Below are 24,923 nucleotides of genomic sequence, written 5' to 3'. Positions count from 1 at the left end.
TTATAAGAAAACAACACTACAGCTCTCCACAAAGCCTCTCCTGGCATTCACAGGTCGGCTGCTGCAACCTCTCTTCGCAAAGATGGCAAAGCCTGGGTGTCTGGGCTGGCTCCTGGAAGGGTGTATTGTTACCACTGCTCAGGACACCCTGGAGGTGGCATCAGAGAGAACCCCAGGCAGGAGTTCCTGCAGCAGACCGCATACCCATGGCCTCTTCAGAAGACTCTGACCATATTTTCTAGTCTTTAGCCCATGGTGTCCAAAGGGCACTGGACCAGTCCTCTACAGAGGAATCGCATCTAGAACCCAGCAACAGTTTCTACTTGCAACACCTCCTCCAAGAGAGTAAGAAACATGGCCCAGTCCACCATTTCCCAATGAGCAGAGACATGACCAGGAGCACCCTGGAGTGCCACAGATCCCCCAGGGGGCAAAGACTTACACCAGAGTTCATAGTAGTAGTTGCAGCACTGAGACTGTCCACAGCAGTGTCCTGTGTCACAGATGTAGCTTTGATTGTTGGTACCCACACAGGTTTCCTTATCCTAAAGAAAAAAAAAAAATCGAAAAAACATTTTGGCATATTAAATTATAGTTTTTAAATGTCGCTTTTCTTCTCATCACCCTCTTCCTGGTTGTCTGCTCCCCTTCCATCAAGATGGTCTATACCAATGTTCATTTCACAAAGGAAAAAAAAAAATTAGAAAGAACCACACAACAGCAGCAGATTGACGAAAAACAACCAAGGTTTATTAAAGGGGGAAGAGGATTCAGCACACAAAGCTGACTGGTAAACAGCGAAGTTTTCCTCAGACAGGAAATGGATGCCTCACTTTCTTTATGTCCGAACAGAAACACTTCACCTTCACATTCCAGGGCTGAACTCAGCCAGTAAAAGGATGATGGTTCTCGTGTAATGAGCAGGATGTTTTAAATAAAACCAGCTTTTCTGTGAAAGTTCCTGGAACAATTAACGCGGTACATATTCTAGGATTAGCATCTAGTCAGTCATTCTGTCCTTCAAAACAACACACTGTTCAAGGTCAAATACAGTGTGATTCCAAAGAGAGCTAAAATAACTTGCCACTAAAATTTTCGCTCTTAAGAAAAGAGGTAACCTGCTCAGGTGACCTTGTCCAATTTCAATTTGCTAGATAATTTTTTGCTTATCAAATGATCTCTTAATAATCTTGACTGGACCTAGGATTCACACTGTGCCTTGTCAGGGACGGCTCCAGAATGGGCACAGCTGAGTAACCACCTCGCGGGGTGCCAAGTTCTATTCACAGCTCTGGAAGAGGATGGAGGTGAAAATGTTTTTTTGACATTTCACATCTAAGATATGAGATACCTGACCAGCCAACCTGAACTTCAGCCCCAAATGTACTGTGGACCCCCAACACATATGGGGAGACACAGGAGCACATAAGTCATGTACTCCATCTGGCTTTCAACGTTTCTTTATTTTCAAGAAGTAACATGTCCACTTACTGGACACTGTCTTTGTGCCAAGCACCGTGTTGGGTACATGGGATACAAAGATAAATAAGACATTGTCCTCATCCTCAAGAAACTCGAGGTTGGAAAAAAACTCTGCTCGGCAAAGAAACTAAAACCACAGTATTGTATTTGCTGCTACTCAGGCTGACCCTGCCCACAGTGTACATCCGGGCGGACGCCTGCCAGTGGAAACTTAAGTCACACGGTCAGTTCCTCCTCTCTGGGCCTCACTTTACACTCCACTGTCTTCTTGGCCAGGGGTATAAACAAGGCACTCCAGCAACCGTCTACAGGACTAAGGCTGGGCGGAGACCATGCAAGTGCCTGGTGTCACAGGCGAGGATGCGAAAGAGGGCACAGCTGAAGACCAGATCCCAGGCTCGGTGCAGGGCTCTACCACATACGCTCAGGCGTTTCCTGGTCTCTAAGAGCCTCACAGCCTTGTGTAAAGGGGTGGAGGAAGAAGGAAACACGGGAAAGGCATTTGTAAGTTCTGACAGTGAGGGTTTCACAGCACTGTCAACAGGCCCGCCTCCCCACGTCCACCATAAGCAAAATGGAACACCTGGACGGGGGCTGTCTGGTCACGAGTCTCCTCTGAGGCCTGGTGCACATGGAGAAAGCAGATCTGGGCTCCCTCGCTGCTTTTGCTAGAACACACCCTCCTTGACTTCAGAGGAAAACATTGCTTTCAGAAGGACATCAAAAAGTTTCTCCCAAGTTTACCGGGCCCTGAAATGCCATTCTTCTGGCACGGGCTCACACAGTTCAAAGTGTCCACGTAGTTTCTAAAACAGGCCGTGCTGCCTACACTCCAACACATGAAAGAATCCAGTGACACTTCTGCCTCAGGAAAATTCACCAGACGAGGTCCAGGCTCTGAACACTGGACGGTCAACTGCTCCTAAGTGAGGCATGGAGTGGAACGCGTCTGACATCTAAACAAGTGGTAATCTTCACGACCTACTGATGTCAGCTTTTCTCTCGGCTTCCCCACCCACCCACCCCACAGGAAGCCTGGTATAAACAGGACCTCGATCTTTTTTCCTGCTCTGCCTCCACTTTTCCAGGGAGAGCAGAACTGGAGCAGCAGCATCTAATCCGGGTTCCTCAAACGCTTTTTACCCAGTAAATCTCAATCCCTGTTCTCCTTCCCCTGCCCCGCAATAGAGCTCCCAGGCTGCCTGAGGTGGCCCTGGTGATGGAAACTGTCACCTTCTGCTACAGGATGAAGGAAAGCAGGTGGACAGTTAAGGAAGACAAGAAGTGGGCTCATGAGCCTTTAGCAAGGAAGAAATGGAGGACCAGGCGGGTAAGTTGAGATGTCAGTCCCAAAGGTAACCTCCTCCAGAACCCTGCTGGTGTGAAAGGAAAGCCCTGGGTTTCTAGGTTTCTTGGGTTTGGTCCTCATGACAGAGGACCAGGACCTGGACAAGTTACTCAGTAGCCCTAGGAGAAGTCAAAGATGCTTTCTCATGTCTCCTTCAACCCGAAGTCTTTATTAGCCTACCCACCTCCCATCCCCTCACACAGCAGCCTTGAGTCAACCCAAGAGCTGCTAAAATCTGTCTCCTCTCATTCAAAGAGACAGCAAAGAACAGAAGTGCATGGATGCTGCCTGGTACTCTTCCAGCCTTCCCTGTACGAGGAGACTAATCGTGCATTACCTGGAGAGCTCTCAAACACCTCCAGGTGGCTCAAGATCCACTGCGAGGCAGAAGTGGTTAAGAGGTTGATCTGGGTCTGAAGCCCAGCTCTTATACTGCGCTTATTAATTAACTATGTGACCTTGGGTAAGTGACTTAACTTCTCTGACCTCTTAGTATCAATATTAGTCTGTGAACCATTATTGCTGGGCAGGAAAGCCCATCTAAATAGCACTTTGCATTCAATCAAAACGATTTCAGAAGAGTGACGTTCACTGGCAATGTGGATTGCTCCAGACACAGGAAGAACGGAAAGAGAAACTAGAGAGAATGCGATGGATAAGGTTCAAATACAAAAAGTTCTCAGCACCTTTTATGATTCCTCTTTGCCTTGCTTCTAAGCATCCCCAAGCACTTTATATACATATTATGTTGCTCAGGCCAAGTCTTGAAGAGTGGGCAGTAAATATCCCTCCCACCCCCTTTCTCCAGGGAGTGAACCAAAGAATGAATTGTGCTCGCCCTATAGGCAGGAGCTCTGCCTCCTCATCCCCCCTCCTCCATTCCCAGTATGAACACAGCGCTTGCTGCATAATGGTTTGCTTAATGAAACAACGGCTACGCAACCTGGGGTGAATAATATAGCTAATGTATACTGAGCACTTGCCATGTGCCAGGCACTGTTCTAAATGCCTTACACGTATTCCTCCATCTCAACTTGAAAGCAACCTATGAAGTAGGTAGTTATCAGGCAATTGAGGCTACGAGAGGCTGCGCAACTCGCCTAAGGTCATACAACTAGAAAGTCGTTCAAACCTCTTTCATCCGACCCCAGAGCCTGAGCTCTTACTATTGACCTTTAGTTTCCTTGGTTGAGGTGATACTTGTCCAGTTGCTTCTTATACTTCAGTGGCTTAAAAAAATCCACTGAAAGACCCAAACCAAACAAAGTCAACATTTTGTCTCTGCAGGAAAAGGTAAGGACCCTGCCCTTGTAGAGCTCTTTGACTTTGGGTACAGATCTTTCATCTTCTACTTGGCAGTGAGGAGGGACAGCCTGCTCAGGGCTCCTCCCTTTCCTGCTTGAAAGGTTGTACTTTCACACACTGACTTTCTGAAAAGCAGTGTTTCATCCCAGCGTGCAGTAAGGATCTTCATTCCTTCCTTCCTTCGACATTGAGTACCTGCCCTGCACCAGCTCTGAACTAGGGTGGGGAACACAATGCGCAAATGGCCAAAATGGTCATGATCTCTGTCTTCACGGAGCTTGCAGTCTAATGAAAGATGATAAAGTAATCACACAGATTAAACTGCAACCAGAAAGAGAAAAATACATGATATAGTGAGAGCTTACAAAAGATTAGAGCTAGGAGCTAGTAGGGAAGGTCCAGACAGCTTCTGTGAGGAAGGTAAGCTTAAACTGAGATCACCAAGATGGTTAGAAAGTTAGTAACCGAGGGAAGAGGGATGGGAAGAACATTCTAGGCAGAAGAGGCAGTACAAGCAAAGCCCTTTAACTAGAAGGAGATGGTTAAAGAAGTAGGCAGGGAAGTTAGGTAAGTGGGGACCAGACTGTGCACAGAAGTGACAAAATCAGATTTACATTTTAAAGACAGCTCCTTCCCAGCAATATTTTCATTTGCACAAAACTGCCTGACCAAAAAATGCTAGAAATGTAGAACTTGTCACAAAGAAACTGAATAATATGTGCCTTTATGTTGGAGGCCTCTCATCTCAGGAATGACTGTGGAGATGACCATTAGCATCTTCATCTGTTACTGGTATGTGTCTTCAGCCCAGATATCACAGGGACTGGCTCTGATACAGGGCACAAAGGGTCACCGCAAACAAAAAGCACAGACACCGGGCAGAAGCAAGCAAGAACAGCACCGAACTGGAAAGAACATTTTTACAACGGAAAAGGATGAATAGTATATGTTTTGCACATATGCAAAAAATCATCTCCTCTTTTGTGGCAGCAGAAACTGTGGGACTAACAACACTTTCCTCAACAGTTTCCATCTCTTATAGTTGCTATTCTCAGCTAAGCCACTATAAAGGTCAATTTAATCAGCATAAGAACTTTCTAAGTGCCAGCATAAAGAGACACTGGGCAATAATGGTTCCCCAGGGATGGTTTTAATTCACCAATTTATGGGGTTGGAAAACTCTGCTGGTAACTGGCAACGGCATCTTCGTGTCCTTAGGAAAGCACCGAAGTTTTAACATTTAAAAGTAAAAAAACAGGAAAATTGAAATCGTTCACAGGTGTTAAAACACAGAACACCACCTTGGCTGCTGGATATGAATGGATTTGGAGCACCACTTCTGGCTTTCCCTACAGGGAGAAGGAACAGTTTCTAATTGAAACGTCCAATTCCACAAGTCAAATAACAAGTCTGTATTGACGGCCCTTCCCCATGTGCCAGGTGCTGTGCTGGATGCTGCAGCTACAGCCATGAGTGAGAGATTCTGGGGGAAGAGATCCTGCTTTCACGGCGACAGAGCCGGGTAGGTAACTTTAATGCCAAAACTCCTAGAAGTACTGGCTATATAACAATATCCTTTTAATTACACAGCTGAGCTTGCAAGAAAGCAAGGAAGATCCACCAGGGCCAAAAATGTTGGGGGGAACTAGAAAGTCCAGTGGCAAATGAGGTCAGGCCTTTTCAGTTGCCCTGGGAAAGGGGGCTGTTTATTCCCCCTGGGCCCACCTGAAAACAGGAAATTGAAAGTGAGCCCCCATTTAAAGTGAGGACCCTCAAAAAGACAGAGCAGACTAGGAAAAAATTACCCTGTTGGCACACAGTAACAATACGAAAGCTCTGAATTAAGAGGAAAAATGATCATCTGTAACCATAGGTCTTTCCATAAGCTAATTTTAGATTTAAATTGTACTACTACATGGTCTGAAAATCCCCATGGCAAAACTTTCACACAAAAAGTGGTCAGGCTTGCAATAACTGTGTAACATTTGGGAGAAAAAATACAAAACTCTGAAGAGACCTACCCTTAATCAGAGTATGATTCCCACAAATAAAGCTCTGTTGAAGATGAGCTCACAACAGAAAATACAAAAGTTTATGCACGAAGAAGCCATCACAAACAAGACTTGGAAAATCCACTAAATAGTAGAATGAGACTCTGAAAAAACGGAATGATCAGAGAAGCGATAATATATAAGCATATATCCAATTATTAAAGTCAAAAGGAAACAATGAAAAATGAGAAAAAAACAGACAGTGACCAAGCCAATTTGGGTGGGGGACAGGGGAGGGGGAAACACAGAAAAATCATTACTGAAATTTACAACCTTAACAAATAGTTTGCACAGAGATCAGACCAAGTTGAAGAGAGAATCAATTAACTGGAACACAAATCTGAGAAAATTACCCAGCAAAGGGTTTATACCAATTAAAAGATACCATGAAAAATGAAAATGAGAATAAGAAGCGTGAGAAGGAAATTAAGAAAATGGAGGAGGTGTGATATATTTTTTTTAACGTTTACTCATTTATTTTGAGAGAGAGTATACACACACATGTGCGTGTGAGAAGGGAAGGGGCAGAGAGCGAGAAGGAGAGAGGGAATCCCACGCAGGTTTTGCACTGCCAGTGCAGAGCCCATTACAGGATTCAATCCCTCGAACCGTGAGATCATGACCCGAGCCGAAATCAAGAGTCAGACGCTCAATCGAGCCACCCAGGTGCTCCGGAGATGTGATATTCAAAGACAGAACTGGGGGTGCCTGGGTGGCTCAGTTGGTTGAGGGTCCGACTTCAGCTCAGGTCATGATCTCGCGGTCTGTGAGTTTGAGGCCCATGTCAGGCTCTGTGCTGACAACTCCAAGCCTGGAGCCTGCTTTGGATTCTGTGTCTCCCTCTCTCTGCCCATTCCCCATTTGTGCTCTGTCTCTCTCTGTCTCGAAAATAAAATAAATGTGAAAAAAATTTTTTGAAAGAAAGAAAGCACTGAAAAACTCCCAGAGCTAATAATGGAATTTTCAACAATCAGCAAAACTAAAAGGCAACCAATGAAATGGGAGAAGATATTTGCAAATGACATCAGATAAGGGGTTAGTATCCAAAATCTATACGGAACTTATCAAAATCAACACCCAAAAAACAAATAATCTAGTGAAGAAATGGGCAAAAGGCATGACTTTTCCAAAGAAGACATCCAGATGGCTAACAGACATATGAAAAAGTGCTCAACATCACTCATCATCAGGGAAATACAAACCAAAACCACAACGAGATAGCACCTCACACCTGTCAGAATGGCTAACATTAACAACTCAAGTAACAATAGATGTTGGCAAGGATGCAGAGAAAGAGGAACCTTTTTGCACGGCTGGTGGGAATGCAAACTGGTGCAGCCACTCTGGAAAACAGTATGGAGGTTCCTCAAAAAATTAAAAATAGAACTACCCTACGACCCAGCAATTACACTACTAAGTATTTATCCAAAGGATATAGGTGTGCTATTTCAAAGGGGCACATACACCCCAATGCTTATAGCAACACTATTGACAATAGTCAAAGTATGGAAAGTGCCCAAATGTCCATCGACTGATGAATGGATAAAGAAGATGTGATATATATACACAATGGAGTATTACTCAGCAATCAAAAAGAATGAAATCTTGCCATTTGTAACAATGTGGATAGAACCAGAATATATGATGCTAAGTGAAACAAATCAGTCAGAGAAAAACAAATATCATGATTTCACTCATATGTGGAATTTAAGACACAAAACAGATGAACATAAGGGAACGGAAGCAAAAATAATATAAAAACAGAGAGGAAGACAAACCATAAGAGACTCTTAAATACAGAGAATAAACTGAGGGTTGCTGGAGGGGTTTTGGGTGGGGGGTTGGGCTAAATGGGCAAAAGGCAATTAGAGAGGACACTTGCTGGGATAAGCACTGGGTGTTATATGTAAGTGATAAATGTATCAATAAATTCTATTCCTGAAATCACTATTATACTATATGTTATCTGACTTGGATTTAAAGTTAAAAACAAATTTTTAAAAAAAGATAATGGAATTTTCAGACAATAATACACTCATACCTGGGCACGCTGTTTGAAACTATAGAGCAACAAAGACAAAAAAATCCTAAATACGTTCAAGCAGAGAAGAATGAAAATTAACAAGTGAAATTACAATTTAAAAGAGTAATAATCTCCAGGAGAATATAAAACAGAATAGGACAAAAGGGTTTTTTATGTTGCTGATGTTTTTTCAAAGTTTTATTTATTTATTTTGAGAGAGACAGAGAAAGCATGAGTGGGAGGGGGCACAGAGAGAGGAAGAGAGAGAGAGAGAGAATCCCTGTTTGGGCTCCTCTTTGTTAGCACAGAGACTGACATGGGGTTCGATCTCATGAAACCACGAGATCATGACCTGAGCTGAAATCAAGAGTTGGATGCTTAACCAACTGAGCCACCCAGGCACCCCTAGGACAAAAGGTTTTTGATGGGGCAGTCAGGTAACATAGGAGTTGAATGAGCTTTGAGTGATGAGAAGGAGTCCAGAGTAAGAACAGTGTTCCAGGCAAAGGCAATGTCAAGTACAGGCAAAGACACCAATGGAGGAATGAGTTTGGTGCACTCAAGGAAAAGGAAGAAGGCTAGTGTGGCTGAGTACAGTGAATCTCAGGCAGAATAGAGTGAAAAGAAGAGCTGAGAATGCAGGAAGAGGCCATGCCTCATATGACATGCACAACAGTTAAAATAACAGCCAAAATACCATAGCTGGTAAATTCATTGTTGGCTATAATGTTGCGGGATATTTGAACAATATCAAAATATTTTTCAACTCTTTTAAGTTTATTTATTTTGAGAGAGAGCATGCACATGCACAAGCAGGGGAGAAGCAGAGAGAAGGAGAGACAGAATCCCAAGCAGGCTCAGAGCCATCAACGCAGAGCCCGATGCAGGGCTCGAACTGACAAACTGTGAGATCATGACCCGAGCAGAGACCAAGACTCAGATGCTTAACCAACTGCACCACACAGGCACCCCTATTTTTGCAACAGTTTTGTTAAAAAAAAATTTTAAACATTTATTTATTTTTGAGAGGCAGAGAGAAAGGGAAACACAGAATCAGAAACAGGCTCCAGGTTCTGAGCTGTAAGGAGAGAAACTGACTCGGACTTGAACCCAAAAACCGTGACATCGTGACCTGAGCTAAAGTCAGGCACTCCAACAACTGTGCCAGCCAGGCGCCCCTATTTTTGCAACTCTTACAATTACTTTTCAACTGGGGGCCCCCTTCCCCCTTTTTTGGTCTCCCTGCCTTGTGGCTGCTACTACATAGTTAGTAACAAAATCAACTTTCCTTCCAGTCCTGAACCAGAAATAGCTTTCCAGAGAACAGACCAAATTCTAGCACTATACATCTACTAGACTGAAGTTCTACCTGATTTTGGTAATGCTCTGTAACCTAAGGACAACAAAGTCTTCATAAATAAGACAGATTTGAAATGGCTAAATGAGAAAAGACAGCAAACAACTTTAACACAGAATCAGTTATTTTTATTCTACCTTAGATAGAACTTGCAAATTCTGAAAATGCAGCACTTTTAGGCCCAGGTCCTTAAAAAAAGATTTGTAGGTGATGGTAAAAAGCACTCTACCCACAAAGTTTTGTGGATTTACACCTTTATTTTTACAGTAAGAAAGTTAATATCAGTTTTTCTCTAATACCAATGGTTTTAAGGCTGCTTGAAAAGCTGAGGGAAATAGAATCGTCCAAGAGCACACATTTTGAATTGGATGTAAGAAGGCTGTAGAAGAGTTGGGGATGAAGGAAAGGAAGCTCAGGCAGAGGAATGATCCAGTAGGAGTCCTGACCCACTGTTTCCCACATATTAGTCTAACCTCCTTTTGATGGCGGGGATTGTCACGGACTACTTTTTAATGTTTTGGGGTTTTTTTGAGAGAAAGAGAGAGAGAGAGAATGAGACATGGAGGGGAAGAGAGAGAGGGAGACACAGAATCTGAAGAAGGCCCCAGGCTCTGAGCTGTCACCACAGAGCCTGACGTGGGGCTTGAACTCATGAACCGTGAGAACATGACCTGAGCTGAAGTTGGACACTTAACCGACTGAGCTACCCAGGCTCCCTTGTCACGTACTACTTTTGTATCCTTCACAATATAAACTATACATGACAATTACTCTTTTGAGTTTTACTACCTAAAAGAACTCAGTCTCATCCTTTCTGATAAAAGGGTAAGCCATTGCCAAGAACCGAGGCTCTGCTTTGTATGCACTAAGGTATTAGGAATGAATTTTTAGGCTATTTGGTTGAGTTCAGTAATTTTCCAAAAGGACAAATAGCCCGGGCAGGTTCCCCTAAACAAGCCAATAAATCTAATCTGGTAAGACTCAGCCTCATTCCTCACATTTGATAGTATGCTTGACCCCTAAGGCCTCTAGCCTTCAGTTCCCTAGGCTTGAGAGCACCCAGTCTCCCCACCCTCTAGCTACAAAGTACCATAAAGGGTAAAGCCAAAGACTGGAGCTCGTAACACTTAAGAAAAGCCTAGAACCAATGTGGGCAGCTGCTGCTTCAAGATGCGGCTGAAGTGTATACTGCTGAAGGGCAGTGCTGGGGAACCCTTGCTGTCGCAGGGACAAGGATCCATTTACTTTAACCTGTGAGGGCCTCCTGGAACAATTCTGTCTGGGGACCACCAAGAATCTGAGGAAAGACAACACAGTGAATCAGAACAAATCATGGCATCTAACAAATAATGAATTTGTCTCAAAGTAGCAATGAAGACACTTAGATAAAAACACGCAACAAAACAGAGACGTATTTCCTAAAGTGTGGTCTGCAGGCCTAAAAATTGCCTGGGGTATTTCAGAACACAGATTAAGAACTTCTAAGGGCTCACCTCATATATATTCAAGTTTGAGAACCACTGCTCTAGATTTATAAAAAAGTACAATATATGTGGTTCTTGCCCTCTAAAAGTGGAATGGTCTAATATTCTTTTCCTACAATCCCAAACACACCCCAAAAGTTACCCCCAAGGGTAGCCAAGACATATAAATGTATATGAATCAACATACAGAATCAAGACATATAAAATTATTCATATGCTTTTTGCCTCACTCCATAAAAAAATTATATATATATATATATAAATAATAGATCATAATTTTTTTTACAAGAGTAACAGGTACACTCGTATCCACACCAGTCCTGCTGCATTGCAAAGTGGATCCTCATTAAATAGCCCCCAAACAGAGCAGCCAACAAAGAAATTAAAATCCATTTCCTGTGTTGCTATTAGGAACCTGAATAACAAACTCAGAAAAAGCCACTTGACCCTGGTAGGAAAATCCCAGAGCACAGATCGGAAGTTGCAACATATTCCATGGCTTTATTAAAGGCTACTTGCCGATGTCCTAGCACATGCAAGCCCATGGGGGTCTGCTGGCTGCAGCAGCTCAGGACATTGGGTTACTGTGCAATTCTTTCACCCCTGGACACTTAGAAGGAAAGGCCGTCTTGCCTTGAGGTATCCCCAGCAATCCCCCATCACTGGCCTCTTCTACCACGGAACAAATGCACTGAGAAGTGTGGCATCTTCAGCAAGGGCTGATGCAGAGCTAAGGGGCAAGGGGCAGGTAGCACTCAACGGAGCAGGTGGCACTCAGGCAGGAGGACAATGCAGCCACCTACCATGTATGTGTCCACAGCTGATCCCATGAGGGCAGATTCTTTCCTTCCCATACTGTGTGGCTGCCTCCTGCTTGAAAGCAAGGATTGCCAGTGGTGGCCCTCAGACCACAATGGGCCCACTAAGGAGTTCTAGGCCCACATGGTAACTTTGTTTTTCAACTTTTTAAAAAATGGAATTAACAGACTTTTTTTTTTTTTTTACCAGCAAAAACAGGGTTACTCAAGAATAGGAGAGAACTGCAATCTGAGACAAGCAAGCTATGGCAGGAACCACAGGCAAGTCCCTAATTGTCAACATTTTCAAATGAAAAGGAGTCATACAGAAATCAGATTTCCAGCTTCTCTTGCAAATTCCGGGCCCACAATCCCTTAGCTGCATATTAGGTTGGCTCACAGATGTACATGGGCTCTGGCTCCACCTCAGCCTCCCCCACAATCCCTGCTGTCCACGAAGCCCATCTGCTTAACTCAAGCTGTCACTGCCTGGCCCGTGTGGGCATCTGATTAGCTTCTCCTGCTCTCAAGTTCAGTAATAGACATTCATCTCCTCACCTTGAGGTTAAGACATGCCGCAGAGACTCAAACATAAACAGCAGACATATTAATTTTCCACACTGAGGCTCAAGCAACACCTTATGCACAACATGTAAAACAGGGACCTAGACAAAGGGGAGGGCCCCTCTTCACTGTACGAGGGAAGTGTCTCTGGACAATCAGGAAAACTTCCTGACACTCAACAGGTTGGACACTCAACCAAATTCTTCCCAGTGACTGTGTTGTTTATCAAGTATTCAGCTGGGCACTGTTACCTATGCTATGTTTTACATATAGGAACCGAGAAAAGTCACACAGCTAGAACAAGTTTTCTGGATCTAAAGCCCAAATTTTAGTGGAAAGAATTTTAATGCTTAGGGGTTATCCCAAACTTTCATGCTACATGCTGACAGGCACAAAAACGACAGATAAGATATGGACTTTGCCTTTGAGGAACTTTGTAATAACCAAACTGCTAGGTTTAAAAAAAAAAAAAAAAAGTTGAGGGGCACCTGGGTGGCTCAGTCAGTTAAGCCTCTGACTTCGGCTCAGGTTATGATCTTGCAGTTTGTGAGTTCAAGCCCTGCATCAGGCTCTGTGCTGACAGCTTGGAGCTTGGAGCCTGATTCAGATTCTGTGTCTCCCTCTCTCTTTGCCCCACCCCCGCTCGTGCACTGTCTCTCTCAAAAATAATCATTAAAAAAATTTTTTTTGGATTAAAAGTTGATATTTCAGTTCTTACTGCTGAAAATCTTACTGAAATATTCAGGTTTATTGTGTACCTTAATTAAGTACAACCTAATCAGCAGGATTCATTCTTTTTTTAATGATTTATAAGGTGGCAAAGCCTCCAGGTCCTAATTTGGAGCAAGGATGATATATACACAGGACACACATATAAAATTAATATATACAAAATACACATTTATATAGGACTTTCAAGGTTTTCAAGCTTCTTTAACAGCCAGCCTCTCATTTGAAATTAACATCCAGCACCCTGCAAGAGGTCAGAAGTGCTACTACCCTATCTCAGAGATAAGGAACTGCCACTTAGCCTAATAAGACTACAGATGACAGAATCGGGGCTGTGGAAACCCTGGTCTTCTTACTTTTGGGTCAGTGTTCTTTCTATGACTAACTTCCAGCTCATCAAAGTCTTTGCTAAATCTTGAAAATGGCTCTTTTTTTTTTTTTAATTTTTTAATGTTTATTTATTTTTGAAAGAGAGAGTGAGAGAGAGAGAGAGAGAGAGAGAGAGTGGGGGGTAGGAGTAGTGAGAGAGGGAGACACAGAATCCAAAGCAGGCTCCAGGCTCTGAGCTGTCAGCACAGAGCCTGATGCGGGGCTCAAACTAGCGAGCTGCGAGGTAATGACCTGAGCTGAAGTTGGACGCTTTTAACTGACTGAGCCACCCAGGCACCCCAAAAATGGCTCTTGATCAAATAAAATACTCACTTCTTTGCCTAGAAAGAGGTATCGTTTTCAAAGGTATCTGAAATATTGAAAAGTACGAGTTGACTTATCACTGGTGTGCTTTAAAAGAGACTCATCACAGTTTCATTTGACAGAGAAGCACATGTGGTGTCTCAGAGGTATTCCTTACTTTAAGCAAAATTCTAAATTTAATCCCATTTTTTTTCTCAGCAGTTCCATCCCAAAAGTGGCTTTTGTTTGGGAGCAAAAGAAATAATAACGCGACTGTCTTGTCTGCTGTCTGTCTCAAGACCAGTTCCTTGGGGCGCCTGGGTGGCGCAGTCGGTTAAGCGTCCGACTTCAGCCAGGTCACGATCTCGCGGTCCGGGAGTTCGAGCCCCGCGTCGGGCTCTGGGCTGATGATGGCTCGGAGCCTGGAGCCAGTTTCCGATTCTGTGTCTCCCTCTCTCTCTGCCCCTCCCCGTTCATGCTCTGTCTCTCTCTGTCCCAAAAATAAATAAACGTTGAAACAAAAAAAAAAAAATTTAAGACCAGTTCCAGAGATTTACTGGCAATAAAAAACATTTGACATTGTTCAAGGAAACTACTGACTTCTACCTGGGACAAAGTGTCACATTAAAAATGGTCTCTCTGGAAGCAGATACAAGATTTAAAAAAACAAAACAAAACAATCTTTAAGATCCAGAGGCTATGTCTCCAAAGGGCTCTGAATAACTTTAAAGAACTTGCTGAACTCTAAGACCTTACACTTAAAGATTAAAGGAGATGCCAGATGACTTAGAAAAGGGGGAATTTACTGCATTATTAGAGATAGATTACAATAAGCCTAAGCCACAGCAACAGGCACCTGGTTTGACATATGGCCTGTTATTGAAATAACGGTAGCCTAATTATTCTTTAAACTGTATAAAGTTATTATTTGGGCACTACTGAGATCCCATCCTTCTGAAAGTGGTTACCCAGATTATTCAGAGTAAGAGATAAAATGCCAGTGCCAGAAGGGCTTAATCTTAGCTACTCACCATAAAAAATTAACTCTATTTCTGTCCTTCACAAGACATAGCACCTGCTGATTAGGGGCAACCAAGATGTCAAGATTCTTAATCTCTGGGCAGGTAGTTAACACAGATTGCTTGCAATGCAGTGAGAAGTACACATATTTTCCCTGTATTAAAACATTTCAGTCCATTTTCTCTAAGGCCTGTGACTTCTGTGACTGCTCCCTAAGCAAACTGGATGCACTACGCATCAGTAATGTCTAGCCCAGAGTTTCTCTGCCTTGGCAATACTGGCACGTGGAACCAGATAATTCTTTGTGCAGAGACCATCCCACGCATTGTAGGATGTTTAACAGCAACCCTGGCCTCTATTCACTAGAAGCTGATAGCAACACCCTACCTCCCAGTTGTGACAACTAACAACACCCAGACACTGCCAAATGTCCCCTAGGTAGAGGTGGAAAATTGCCCCTAGTTTAGAACCACTGTTCCAGCCAAACTGCACCATACCATTTAGGGCAGAATCGTGTTCTATCCGGTCTTCTTGCCTGATTGCCTCATGGGCTCCCCAAAAACCCTGTAAATTCCCCAGGAGCAAGAGTGATGTCAATCTCACAAGTGCACCTGCCTTAGCAAAGGATCAGACATGCAAAAATCTTCAGAAAGTGCTGATCCTGCTAAGAGTCAAGGAACCCCAGGGGCTAGTCCTCCCCCGTGCTCCCTGTGCCTCTTAGCTACAACGGTACAAGCAGTGGCATGAAGGGATTCTCCAGGGGTAAGGCCAAGGCTGTGGTGATGTGCTTTTGCATGACTGCTGAGAGACCTTCCCATTGGCTCTCTGGCTATGACAGGTTTACAGTAACCCAGCACGATCTGAGCTTGGCCCATAAATCCAGAACCTCACCTGGAGACAGGGAAATGATAACACTTTCTATTTTTGTTGGCAGCCTGCCCTGGCCTATCCTGGGCCTCCCCACCACACGCCAGAGCCACACCCGGAGGAGTGGGAGTTCACAGGTATTCACGCCACTGCCTGGTACACAACCAGGAATTTCCAAACCCTTGATGAAAGCCACATGATCAGATGGGCAGTATCTGAAACCAAGAACGAAACCACGTGTCACGGTTCAGTGGAAGAACTTGAGAATATGTATGGTAAGCAAGAGAACCAAACAATAAAAATTTTCTGGCCTCCTTGATCCAAGGGAACCAATGCCTTATGTACAACATAGTCTCAGCAAACCCGAAGCCACTTTTAGGAAAAGAAGTCACCACGTTATACTCCAGCTATTCTCAAAGCATGTCTCTTTCTCCTGAAATGCATACAGCTTTCCCCTACCCCTTCCTCTCTCAGTTAAAAGAGCAAGATAGGTCAAGCAAGTAGCCTCCTAGGACTGAATCACCATTTCCAGCAACCAGCATCCGATGCCCCTTACGAGGTCCAGGATTCAAGTCCAGTTGAGCCCCTGCCCAGAGAAGCGATGGCTACAAAGGAACACAGAAATGGCTAAAGCAAGTCAACGTGAAGAGCTGTTTCAAATCACTGCTGCTATAAATTAGCAACAAACAGAGTCAGGAAGGGCCAGGGAGGGAGAGTTAAGAAACTTGGTACCTGGCTGCTAGGGAACTGGGGCAGAAAAAGGAATTTTCTAGCAGTTTTTTTAAGTAGTCCCAAATTATTGTTCTCCTGGACTAAAATTTACCTCTTCAAGGAAAAGGGGCGGGAGGGGGTGGATCCAACTCGTGGGATATCACTGGAGGAAGTGAATGTTTTCTTTGGCTCCACCCCGGATAAAAGTTTCAAAATCAGCAGATCCATTCTTCTTTTCCACTAAGTTACTGTCCAGTCCACTGGTTTCTCTTTGCTTTGATAACAGGAGTGTGATGAAAAACAAGCCACACTGCTCTCCAAATGCAGCTTCTTGCAACAGAGATGGTTGGGGGTTTAAAAATCCATCTGAAAGGGCCAAGAGGAGAATCACCCTTTCTTACCTTTAGCGACAGTGGGGGAACTGAAGTGCTCTATGGAGCTGTCACAAGATTTTTACACATCAGTGCCAATAAGGATTTTGGCTTCAGCCTCTGGTAGTACAAACAACAAGCGTCACCTTGGTGTCTCCTGCATTATATACAGACAGTTCCTTTCCAAGCAGGGTCTTGCTTAATTTGCCCTGAACCTGGTAGAGAGAGGCTAAAGCACACACGAGAGGCTGATGGTGACCAGGACTCAGTACTTAGTCTTTTGCAGAGCACAGGGCACACAGCAAGAAGGTCTGGCAGATTTTGGTACAGGTACCATACAGAGCAGTACACAAGAGGGAGACAACACTGTTCTCTCAGACCTGGCTGCCGGTACCACCATGGCCACACATTAGCTAGCTGTGTGATACTAAATAGATAAAAACCTCAAGTTTCAGTTGCCTCGCAACAGAAAGGAGCCTCCCACCTCATGGTGGCTGTCATGATGAAACAACAAAGGTGTGACGTAATGTTGGTTAATATTCAGCAGTTTGGGGGTTAAACTAGAAGTTGGCAAATTCCCTCCTCCCTCTCCCGAGTCATGGCTCCCAGCCTGCAGCTTTAGGCTGGTGTATACCATGGGGTTTTCAGTGTTGTCCTTATGAGACCCTAAGATCTCGTATTATGCCCAGGGAGTAACTGGGCTTCGACATTTTGGTTGCCCTGTTACATTCAGCATCAGACCAATCGAGGGCCTCTGGTACCAGCTCCCAGTTTCCAGAATACAAACAGCCCCTTGGGCCAGGAGCCTCTTGTCCGTGACATGTTCCAACACCGGCAAGAGCACTCCAGTCTGGTTGCAGACTACTCATTTCCAGTATCAGCGATCATCTCATTTCGGTGAGGACAATTTGGAGGACAGTGGGCCCCTCCCACAGAGAAAGCAACACTCTGTGGGGCAAGATACAAATCATCATCTTTTTTTTTTTTTTTTTTTTTTTTTTAATTTTTTTTTTCAACGTTTATTTATTTTTGGGGGGACAGAGAGAGACAGAGCATGAACGGGGGAGGGGCAGAGAGAGAGGGAGACACAGAATCGGAAACAGGCTCCAGGCTCTGAGCCATCAGCCCAGAGCCTGACGCGGGGCTCGAACTCACGGATCGCGAGATCGTGACCTGGCTGAAGTCGGACGCTCAACCGACTGCGCCACCCAGGCGCCCCACAAATCATCATCTTGAGGGGCTCCTGGGTGGTTCAGTTGGTGAGGCAGTTAAGCATCCAATTCTTGATCTCAGCTCAGGTCATGATCTCACGGATCCTGAGATGGAGCCCCGCGTCTGGCTCTGCGCTGACAGCACGGAGCCTGCTTGGGATTCTCTCCGTCCCTCTTCCCCACGGCCCAGCTTGCGCATGCGCCCTCTCTCTCAAAATAAATAAACTTTAAAAACTAAACCAAACAAAAAACCCAAATTATCGTCTTGATAGATCTAGCCTGGACTCCATCGGCAGCAGTTGCCATCAACTGGTCCTCCCACACACCTACACTACAACCACTGAGACTACTTACTGGACTGTAGACAGGGCCACCAACAGAAAGCCACCCCCACACACACCTGTGAACTTGCGGCACACTGTCCCTAATGGTGCTCACCACCACCCGCCAAGTGTTCCAATTACCTGCGCCTCGACTTCCCCTACCTGACCGTAGGCCAGGGCAGGCAGGGATAGAGTGCATGTCTCTTTGAATCTACAACATGCTTTGAATGGAATACATGCACCGTCCTTTTCAGATAGAGCATGTCGGTCCTAAGAATCCTCCCACGTTATGAAATCAATGCCTTCTGAATCAAACATGAACTAGAATTCATTCAAATTAGCAGACTAAGAATGTTCTGTTACAATCTTATTCTCTGAAATTCAGTAATCCATCTGTTAGGTTTACATGATGGATTCTCTCTTAACCAGAAAACTCATTTTCTGATCTCCCTGGTTAATAAAGGGATAACATGCTCAATTGTGTGGTGTATCTACCCTCTGGTACGTCATACCAAATCCAGAAAGTTCAACAGGTAACTCTTTTCTGAACTTGAGCTCCTCTAAGCACAAAGACTGTTCTTTAGTCGATGCTAGCTTCCAATGAATTGTCCTAACTGTCCCTTGCATGGAAGAACTAATACAGCCTACAGCTTATCTGCCCCTTACAGACACTGAATTCATGCCACTCTCATTATTAGACTGAGGGGCCCGAATGCTTTCCTCCTTCTCTGAGTCACAAAGGATGCCAATAGTTGGTGAGCCAAAGTCCTTGTCTTGCCTCAGGCATACTTAATACTAAGACTCATAGACAACAGTTTCCCTTCTCATCTGCAGGAGAAAACAAAAATGACACTCCTAACCTGATCTGTCTGGAATGCTCCTTCCCCAGATCACATGTCTGGTAGACTCCTACTCACCCTTCAAGACTCAGATCAGATATCACCTTCTCAGGAAAGCCTTTCATGCACACCCCTCTCCTCCAGCCATTTGAATGAGATGCTTTCCCACCCTCTGCTGTCCTAGGTCCTGGGCATTCCTGTTATAGTCTCAGCACATTATCATGGGGTTATTTCCATGCTACTAAACCTACGGGGGGGGGGGGGGGGGGGGCGGGCGGAGGCGGGCGGCGGCGAGGTCGTTCTCAAATTGCCAGAAACTAGCAGAGTCAAAACCACCTGGGGAACTTCATAGAAATGCATATTCCTGGCTGGCCCCAGACCTACAAAATCTACATTGTAATAAGCCCCACTCCCAGTGATTTCTTTGCATTCTGAGAACCACTGCATTAGAGTGTGAGCTCCTAGAAAGTAAGGGTTGTGCTTTATTTATCTTTGCATCCTTTGTGTCAGGTCCGCATTCATTAAGTGTGCAAATCTACTTGCAGTGGCATTATTCAGTAGATGTTGCGTGCAGGAGAGTATTCCATAGAGAAAGATGCAAATAGGCACAAGCAGTGTCTTATCTAGTACCTGGGCCTCCCAGAAACAACCTTTAGAAAATATACCTCAACTAAAACAATACAATAATCCTACTCTACTCACACAGGCATTGGGCAAAGCAGTCTAGGTAGTGAGAAAAACTCCAGACTTTGGAATCAGAAGACCGGGGTTTAAAAAGAAGAAACAAAACTTAAATTACCATATCCCTAGCTAGCTGAGCAACTCTAGGCAAATGGCTTACCTTCTGTAAGCCCTAGTATGCACTTCTGAAAAAACAGAAGAACACTACCACATAAGACAGGGTTGTTATGTGGATTGAGAAAAAAAAAAGTATGAAAGTTACATACATATTATATATGATGAAGACCAGTAGCATATGTATTCTTCTGTTCATTTTAAAAAGACTTTTTTATATTTATTTTATTTGGGGGGGGGGGGGGGAAGGGCAGAGACAGAGGGAGACACAGAATTTGAAGCAGGTTCCAGGCTGTCAGCACAGAGTTTGACATGGGGCTTGAACCCACAAACCGTGAAATTGTGACCTGAGCCGAAGTCGGATGCTTAACCGAATGAGTTACCAAGGTACCCCCTGTGTCATTTCTCAAAAACAGAATTATCACCAAGTAATATTTAGAAAGCTAGCTTTTCCACAGCTCCAGTAAAGAATGGAGTTACACTGACAGACACAGAAATGCTAGAAATATACAAAATTATGTAATCAAAAACAGTCAAAGTTTTTACAGGCAAGGTTTGAGTCACAGAAGGGCAGGAAAGGTCTTTAAGAGGTCTTCTAGTTCAGCCTTCCGCCAGGGATCTGTTCAGAAACAAGAGCTGAAGATTCACGTGCTGCTGATCCTCTGAGATGCTCCCCAGGACCACCAAGCCAGCCCCTCACTTGACCTACCACTGTACCCTCTCACTCAGCTGAGTGGAGGTGATGGGACAGGGGCCCTCCTCTTCTTGTCTCCTCAATATCCATCCAAGATTAACCGCACACGGGTATAGGAAGTGATGGCCTCCCACCCCTCAGTCCGCTCATGATGGGAGGCCTGTCCACTACACCCTTCACCTCTGGTCCTCCGGCTTCTAGTTTCCTGTACTCCTGCACTCTCGCTCTCACTCTCACATTCCTCAGGATGAGTAACATAAAAATAATGGTTACGTTTTTACTGCATGCCTACTCACTGCCAGCCCAGGTGCTCGTGTTTTTAACATATTATTTTGTGAAACCCTCTCAATAACTCTTCCAGCAGGTTTTACGACTGCAATTTCCAAGATGAGGTTCAAAGCTATTAAGTGGCCTTCTCAAGACCCTGGGGGAGCCAGGATATGGACACAGGCCTTTCTGGCTCCCCAGTCCTGCTCCTTCTACCCTATCATGAGGGGTGGAAACACCCCTCTGCCCCTGACATCTGACATGCGTGCAGGGGATGCTTCATCCATCCTATTTCCAATGCTGCTCAAAATCCCTACCAGGGCCCATAGGTTAAAAGGACAGCCTTTCTGGGGCACCTGGGTGGCTCAGTCGGTTAAGCGTCTGACTTCGGCTCAGGTCATGATCTCGCGGTCTGTGGGTTCGAGCCCCGCGTCAGGCTCTGTGCTGACAGCTCGGAGCCTGGAGCCTGTTTCAGATTCTATGTCTCCCTCTTCCTCTGACCCTCCCCTGTTCATGCTCTCTTTCTCTCTGTCTCAAAAATAAATAAATGTTAAAAAAAAAAAAAAAAGGGGCGCCTGGGTGGCGCAGTCGGTTAGGCGTCCGACTTCAGCCAGGTCACGATCTCGCGGTCCGTGAGTTCGAGCCCCACGTCGGGCTCTGGGCTGATGGCTCAGAGCCTGGAGCCTGTTTCCGATTCTGTGACTCCCTCTCTCTCTGCCCCTCCCCCGTTCATGCTCTGTCTCTCTCTGTCCCAAAAATAAATAAACGTTGAAAAAAAAAATTTAAAAAAAAAAAAAAAAAAAAAAAAAAGGACAGCCTTTCTTGGGGGGCAGAGGGGGGTACTCAAATGCCCCCTCTCCATCAGCTGCACCAAAGGGACACTGAACAGACCACTGATGGTATATACAGAGTGAGCTTTTCGGAGACACTTAAAGAATTTTGGGCAACCCAAGGAAGATTTGCTCACCCAGCACTTTTCTAACAGTGAGAGTAATGAGGCAGTCCCTAGCAGCGACTCTCTAAGGCTTCTGGTTTGATCTCATCTGTGGCTTTTCCTCACCCAGGAACAGGCAGTAGAGGGTGTGTGTCTGTCCCCACCCCCTCTTAAAGCCGCCAATGGTTACAGTTACACATTCCGATACAGACAAGCCTCTCAGACCAAAGGGGGATGGGGTGGCCAACTCTCAGAAGCCCTGGAACAAATAGTTGGCAACAGCTGTGTTCTCAGCAGACAGCAGTTGGTCGCTTGCTACTGTTTTCTCATTCCACACTAGGTTATGGGCTATAATTTAGTGCCCCTCCTTCAACAGCAGTTCACAAAGCAATCAAGACTCTGCCACAGGGGTCTGTTGACTTTAAAAAGTCTGTCAAGAGGGCCAAAATGTGGCCAATCCCATCCCCAGCCCTCAGAGATATCCAGGATGTCCCTCAGCCACACAGCCCTGACCACATGCCTATAAGGAGAAAGCCTCTGGGAGCCCTTCCCTTCAGAAGATTCCCCTCCCCTCACTCAGAATCCCTTTAGAACGACAAAACTGTGAAGAAATCTCTGCTAACTAGCCAAATCAAAATGGAGAAGGAATAAAAGCAGTTTGGATCAAGAATCTACTCTGCCTCTCCGCCTCCCCAGCCTCTCCCCTCAGCTGTTTCCTCTAGAAGGCTTTGGAAACGGCTTTCCGGTATCTAACGGAAAATCAGAATGGCTGGCCCCAGACAGACCTCAGGGATGCAGGGGGTTAAGAATACAGTGGCTCTGGAAGTAAGGAGCAACTAGCAAATAAGCAGGGAGGACTAGAAATTTCTGCATGGGAGCTGGCCTGCTCTAGCTGCGAGACATTTTCTCAAAGGTTCCCTCCGCCCAAACAGCAGTACAACAAACCAGCTCCCACCCTTCTTCCCTGCCCAAACCCGATCCACGGATAACCAGTTCAGTTACCTGTCTAAGACCCAAAAGGAAAGGCATCCTGCAAGAGCATCGTCCACACTAACGTTTGGAACAAAGGGCTTTTAAAAGTTAAGGTCTTGGACTGAGCATTTCCCCTGGTGGGCCTGCGTGCTCCGCGGTCCCAGTGAACCGGCCTTCCTTAGCAAAGAAGAGAAAGTAAACAGAGTCCTGGGACCAGACAGGCGCTCTCCCTCCTGCTGTCCTCGCTACTCCCCCTGCCTGGCTCCGACCCACCCCCACCTTCTCGTGACATATCTCAGACGCAGCAAAACCCAAGCTGTCTGCCAAGGGGGAAATGACATCAGTTCAGGCACAGCAGAAAAAACTCCAGACAGCTGCTGTGGAATACTGAGAAGGATGTGCTGCAAACCCACGATGGCCAGCCCTGGACCCACCTAGCACTGGAGCCTGAGACCAGAGGAGGACGGGGCTGCTCCCATCAGCTCCCCTCGGCCAGGGTGCATATACATCCAATCTGAATCCAATAAACTGAATAAGGACTGGACTCTAGAACTCTTGAGCTATTGTTTCTTCTCCTTGGGAAAGAAAATCAAGCCCAGTGATTTTCAGTTTCACAGAAACTTTCCTGCCGCCACGCCCGCCAGAGTCAGTGCTCAATAAATAACAGTGCATTAGGTCTGGCTGTCCCGACTTTCTCTAGAGATTGAGGCAATCGGCAGGGAGGGCTTGGTGAGGCACCTTCCCCCCCACTAAGGTAGGACATGCTACCTCGGACGCTGACCTCTTGAGCCCTCACTTCTACAGGAGAGTTTATATTTCATAAACAAACTGCGCATGTACAGGTGCCAACATCTTTCCTCACTTGTCTTACAAAAGGTACAACAAGTCCCACGGCAGCCTCCAAGTTGCCAGTAAAGCAGATCATCTATATTTAAACCAACTCTTGCTTCTGAAAAGTTCACCACCCTAGGTTTGTCATGCTTTCTTCTCTAAGCTCAGTTTATGGAGAAAATGGCTAACAGCAAGCTTTGCACAAGGAGCAAAGGCCCTGGGGCTGGTGTCCTGATCTGACTTTTCCTAGTCGGTGGTGTAGGCCAGCTCTCATCTGGCCAACCTTCCCTACACAGCAGGTCACAGCCGCTCTCTCTGGCCCTGAATCCTCTAGCAAAGACAACACTAACAAAGAACAAAAGGTTCATGTTTGGATCTGTACTTGCAGAAATGACTCTTTTTGGAGGACTTTATAAATCCAAAGTTACTCTCTAATAACTTCTTAGGCTGCAAATTAATTATATTTCCCATCACTCAAACCATGTGTATCTCACCTTTCTTTTTATTTTCTGCAACAGTTTTCTTCCAGTGCTATTCACCGAACGCCTCCACAGGAGTGGCACTGTGCTGGGCAAGACCCAGGTACATCAGAAATGACTTTTTACAAATTAGCATCTCTCACCCCCACCTCGGACAATAAATTAGCAGTACACAACACTTACAGCATGGTGTGTTGCCAAAAGTACTTTGCGATCGTTAGTGAGTCCAGCCGGACACACGATGTGCTTGCTGCAGGTCTCCCACTGATGGTCAAGGTTGCACTGACTTTCCTGACAAGGAAATGAATGAGCCAGGCAAGCTGAGCCATTTCCTGGAGGCTCAGGAAAAAGAATGAATCGCAGCCTCATTGCTACGGACAAGAGAAGAGGAGTGATGTGTGGAGAGAAGCGGCTTCTGCTGCTGCAGGAGTTTCGGGACTAGGAAGGCATTCTTCAGCAAACGTGTATTGTCAAGACACAGCCACAGAGGCTATCATATGCCTGGCTCCCACCCTCACACACAGGCCAAATCAGCAGACAGGAGAACAAGAGACAGGCAGGCCTGGGTATCAAGGCACAGCTTTCAACACCCTCCTTTCATTTCCTCAGTTCCCTGGCAACCACTGACCACCACAAAACGCATGCAGCATTATGACTTTTGTTAGCCAAACTGGAGGAAAGGGCATCCGCAGCCCTTCGTGGGTAATGCTGGTCTGAACTTAACCTAGTAAGATAGTGTGGCACCTCAATTCTCTGGAAAGAGTACCATGGCATTAGTGTACTTATTCATCCATTCC

General features: G+C 45.3%; 1 protein-coding gene across 4 annotated transcripts in view; it reads right to left on the bottom strand.

The window, feature by feature from the left end:
• The window catches only part of WBP1L (WW domain binding protein 1 like), a 60,872-nt gene that overhangs the window by 15,397 nt on the left and 20,552 nt on the right, over positions 1 to 24,923 (bottom strand). For 2 of the 4 annotated variants that reach the window (XM_047825921.1, XM_047825922.1), the window contains exon 2: positions 443 to 545. In XM_047825921.1, the coding sequence (XP_047681877.1) occupies positions 443 to 545 (103 nt within the window). Of the gene's footprint in view, positions 1 to 442; positions 546 to 22,846; positions 23,047 to 24,309; positions 24,650 to 24,923 lie in introns of those variants that run through there. The other 2 variants (XM_047825924.1, XM_047825923.1) reach the window with 2 other exon arrangements.

Source organism: Prionailurus viverrinus, chromosome D2 (assembly GCF_022837055.1).
Source record: "Prionailurus viverrinus isolate Anna chromosome D2, UM_Priviv_1.0, whole genome shotgun sequence".
Lineage (NCBI taxonomy): Eukaryota > Metazoa > Chordata > Mammalia > Carnivora > Felidae > Prionailurus > Prionailurus viverrinus.
Note: the sequence above shows the minus strand (reverse complement) of the source record. Positions and strands in the feature narration are given on the sequence as shown.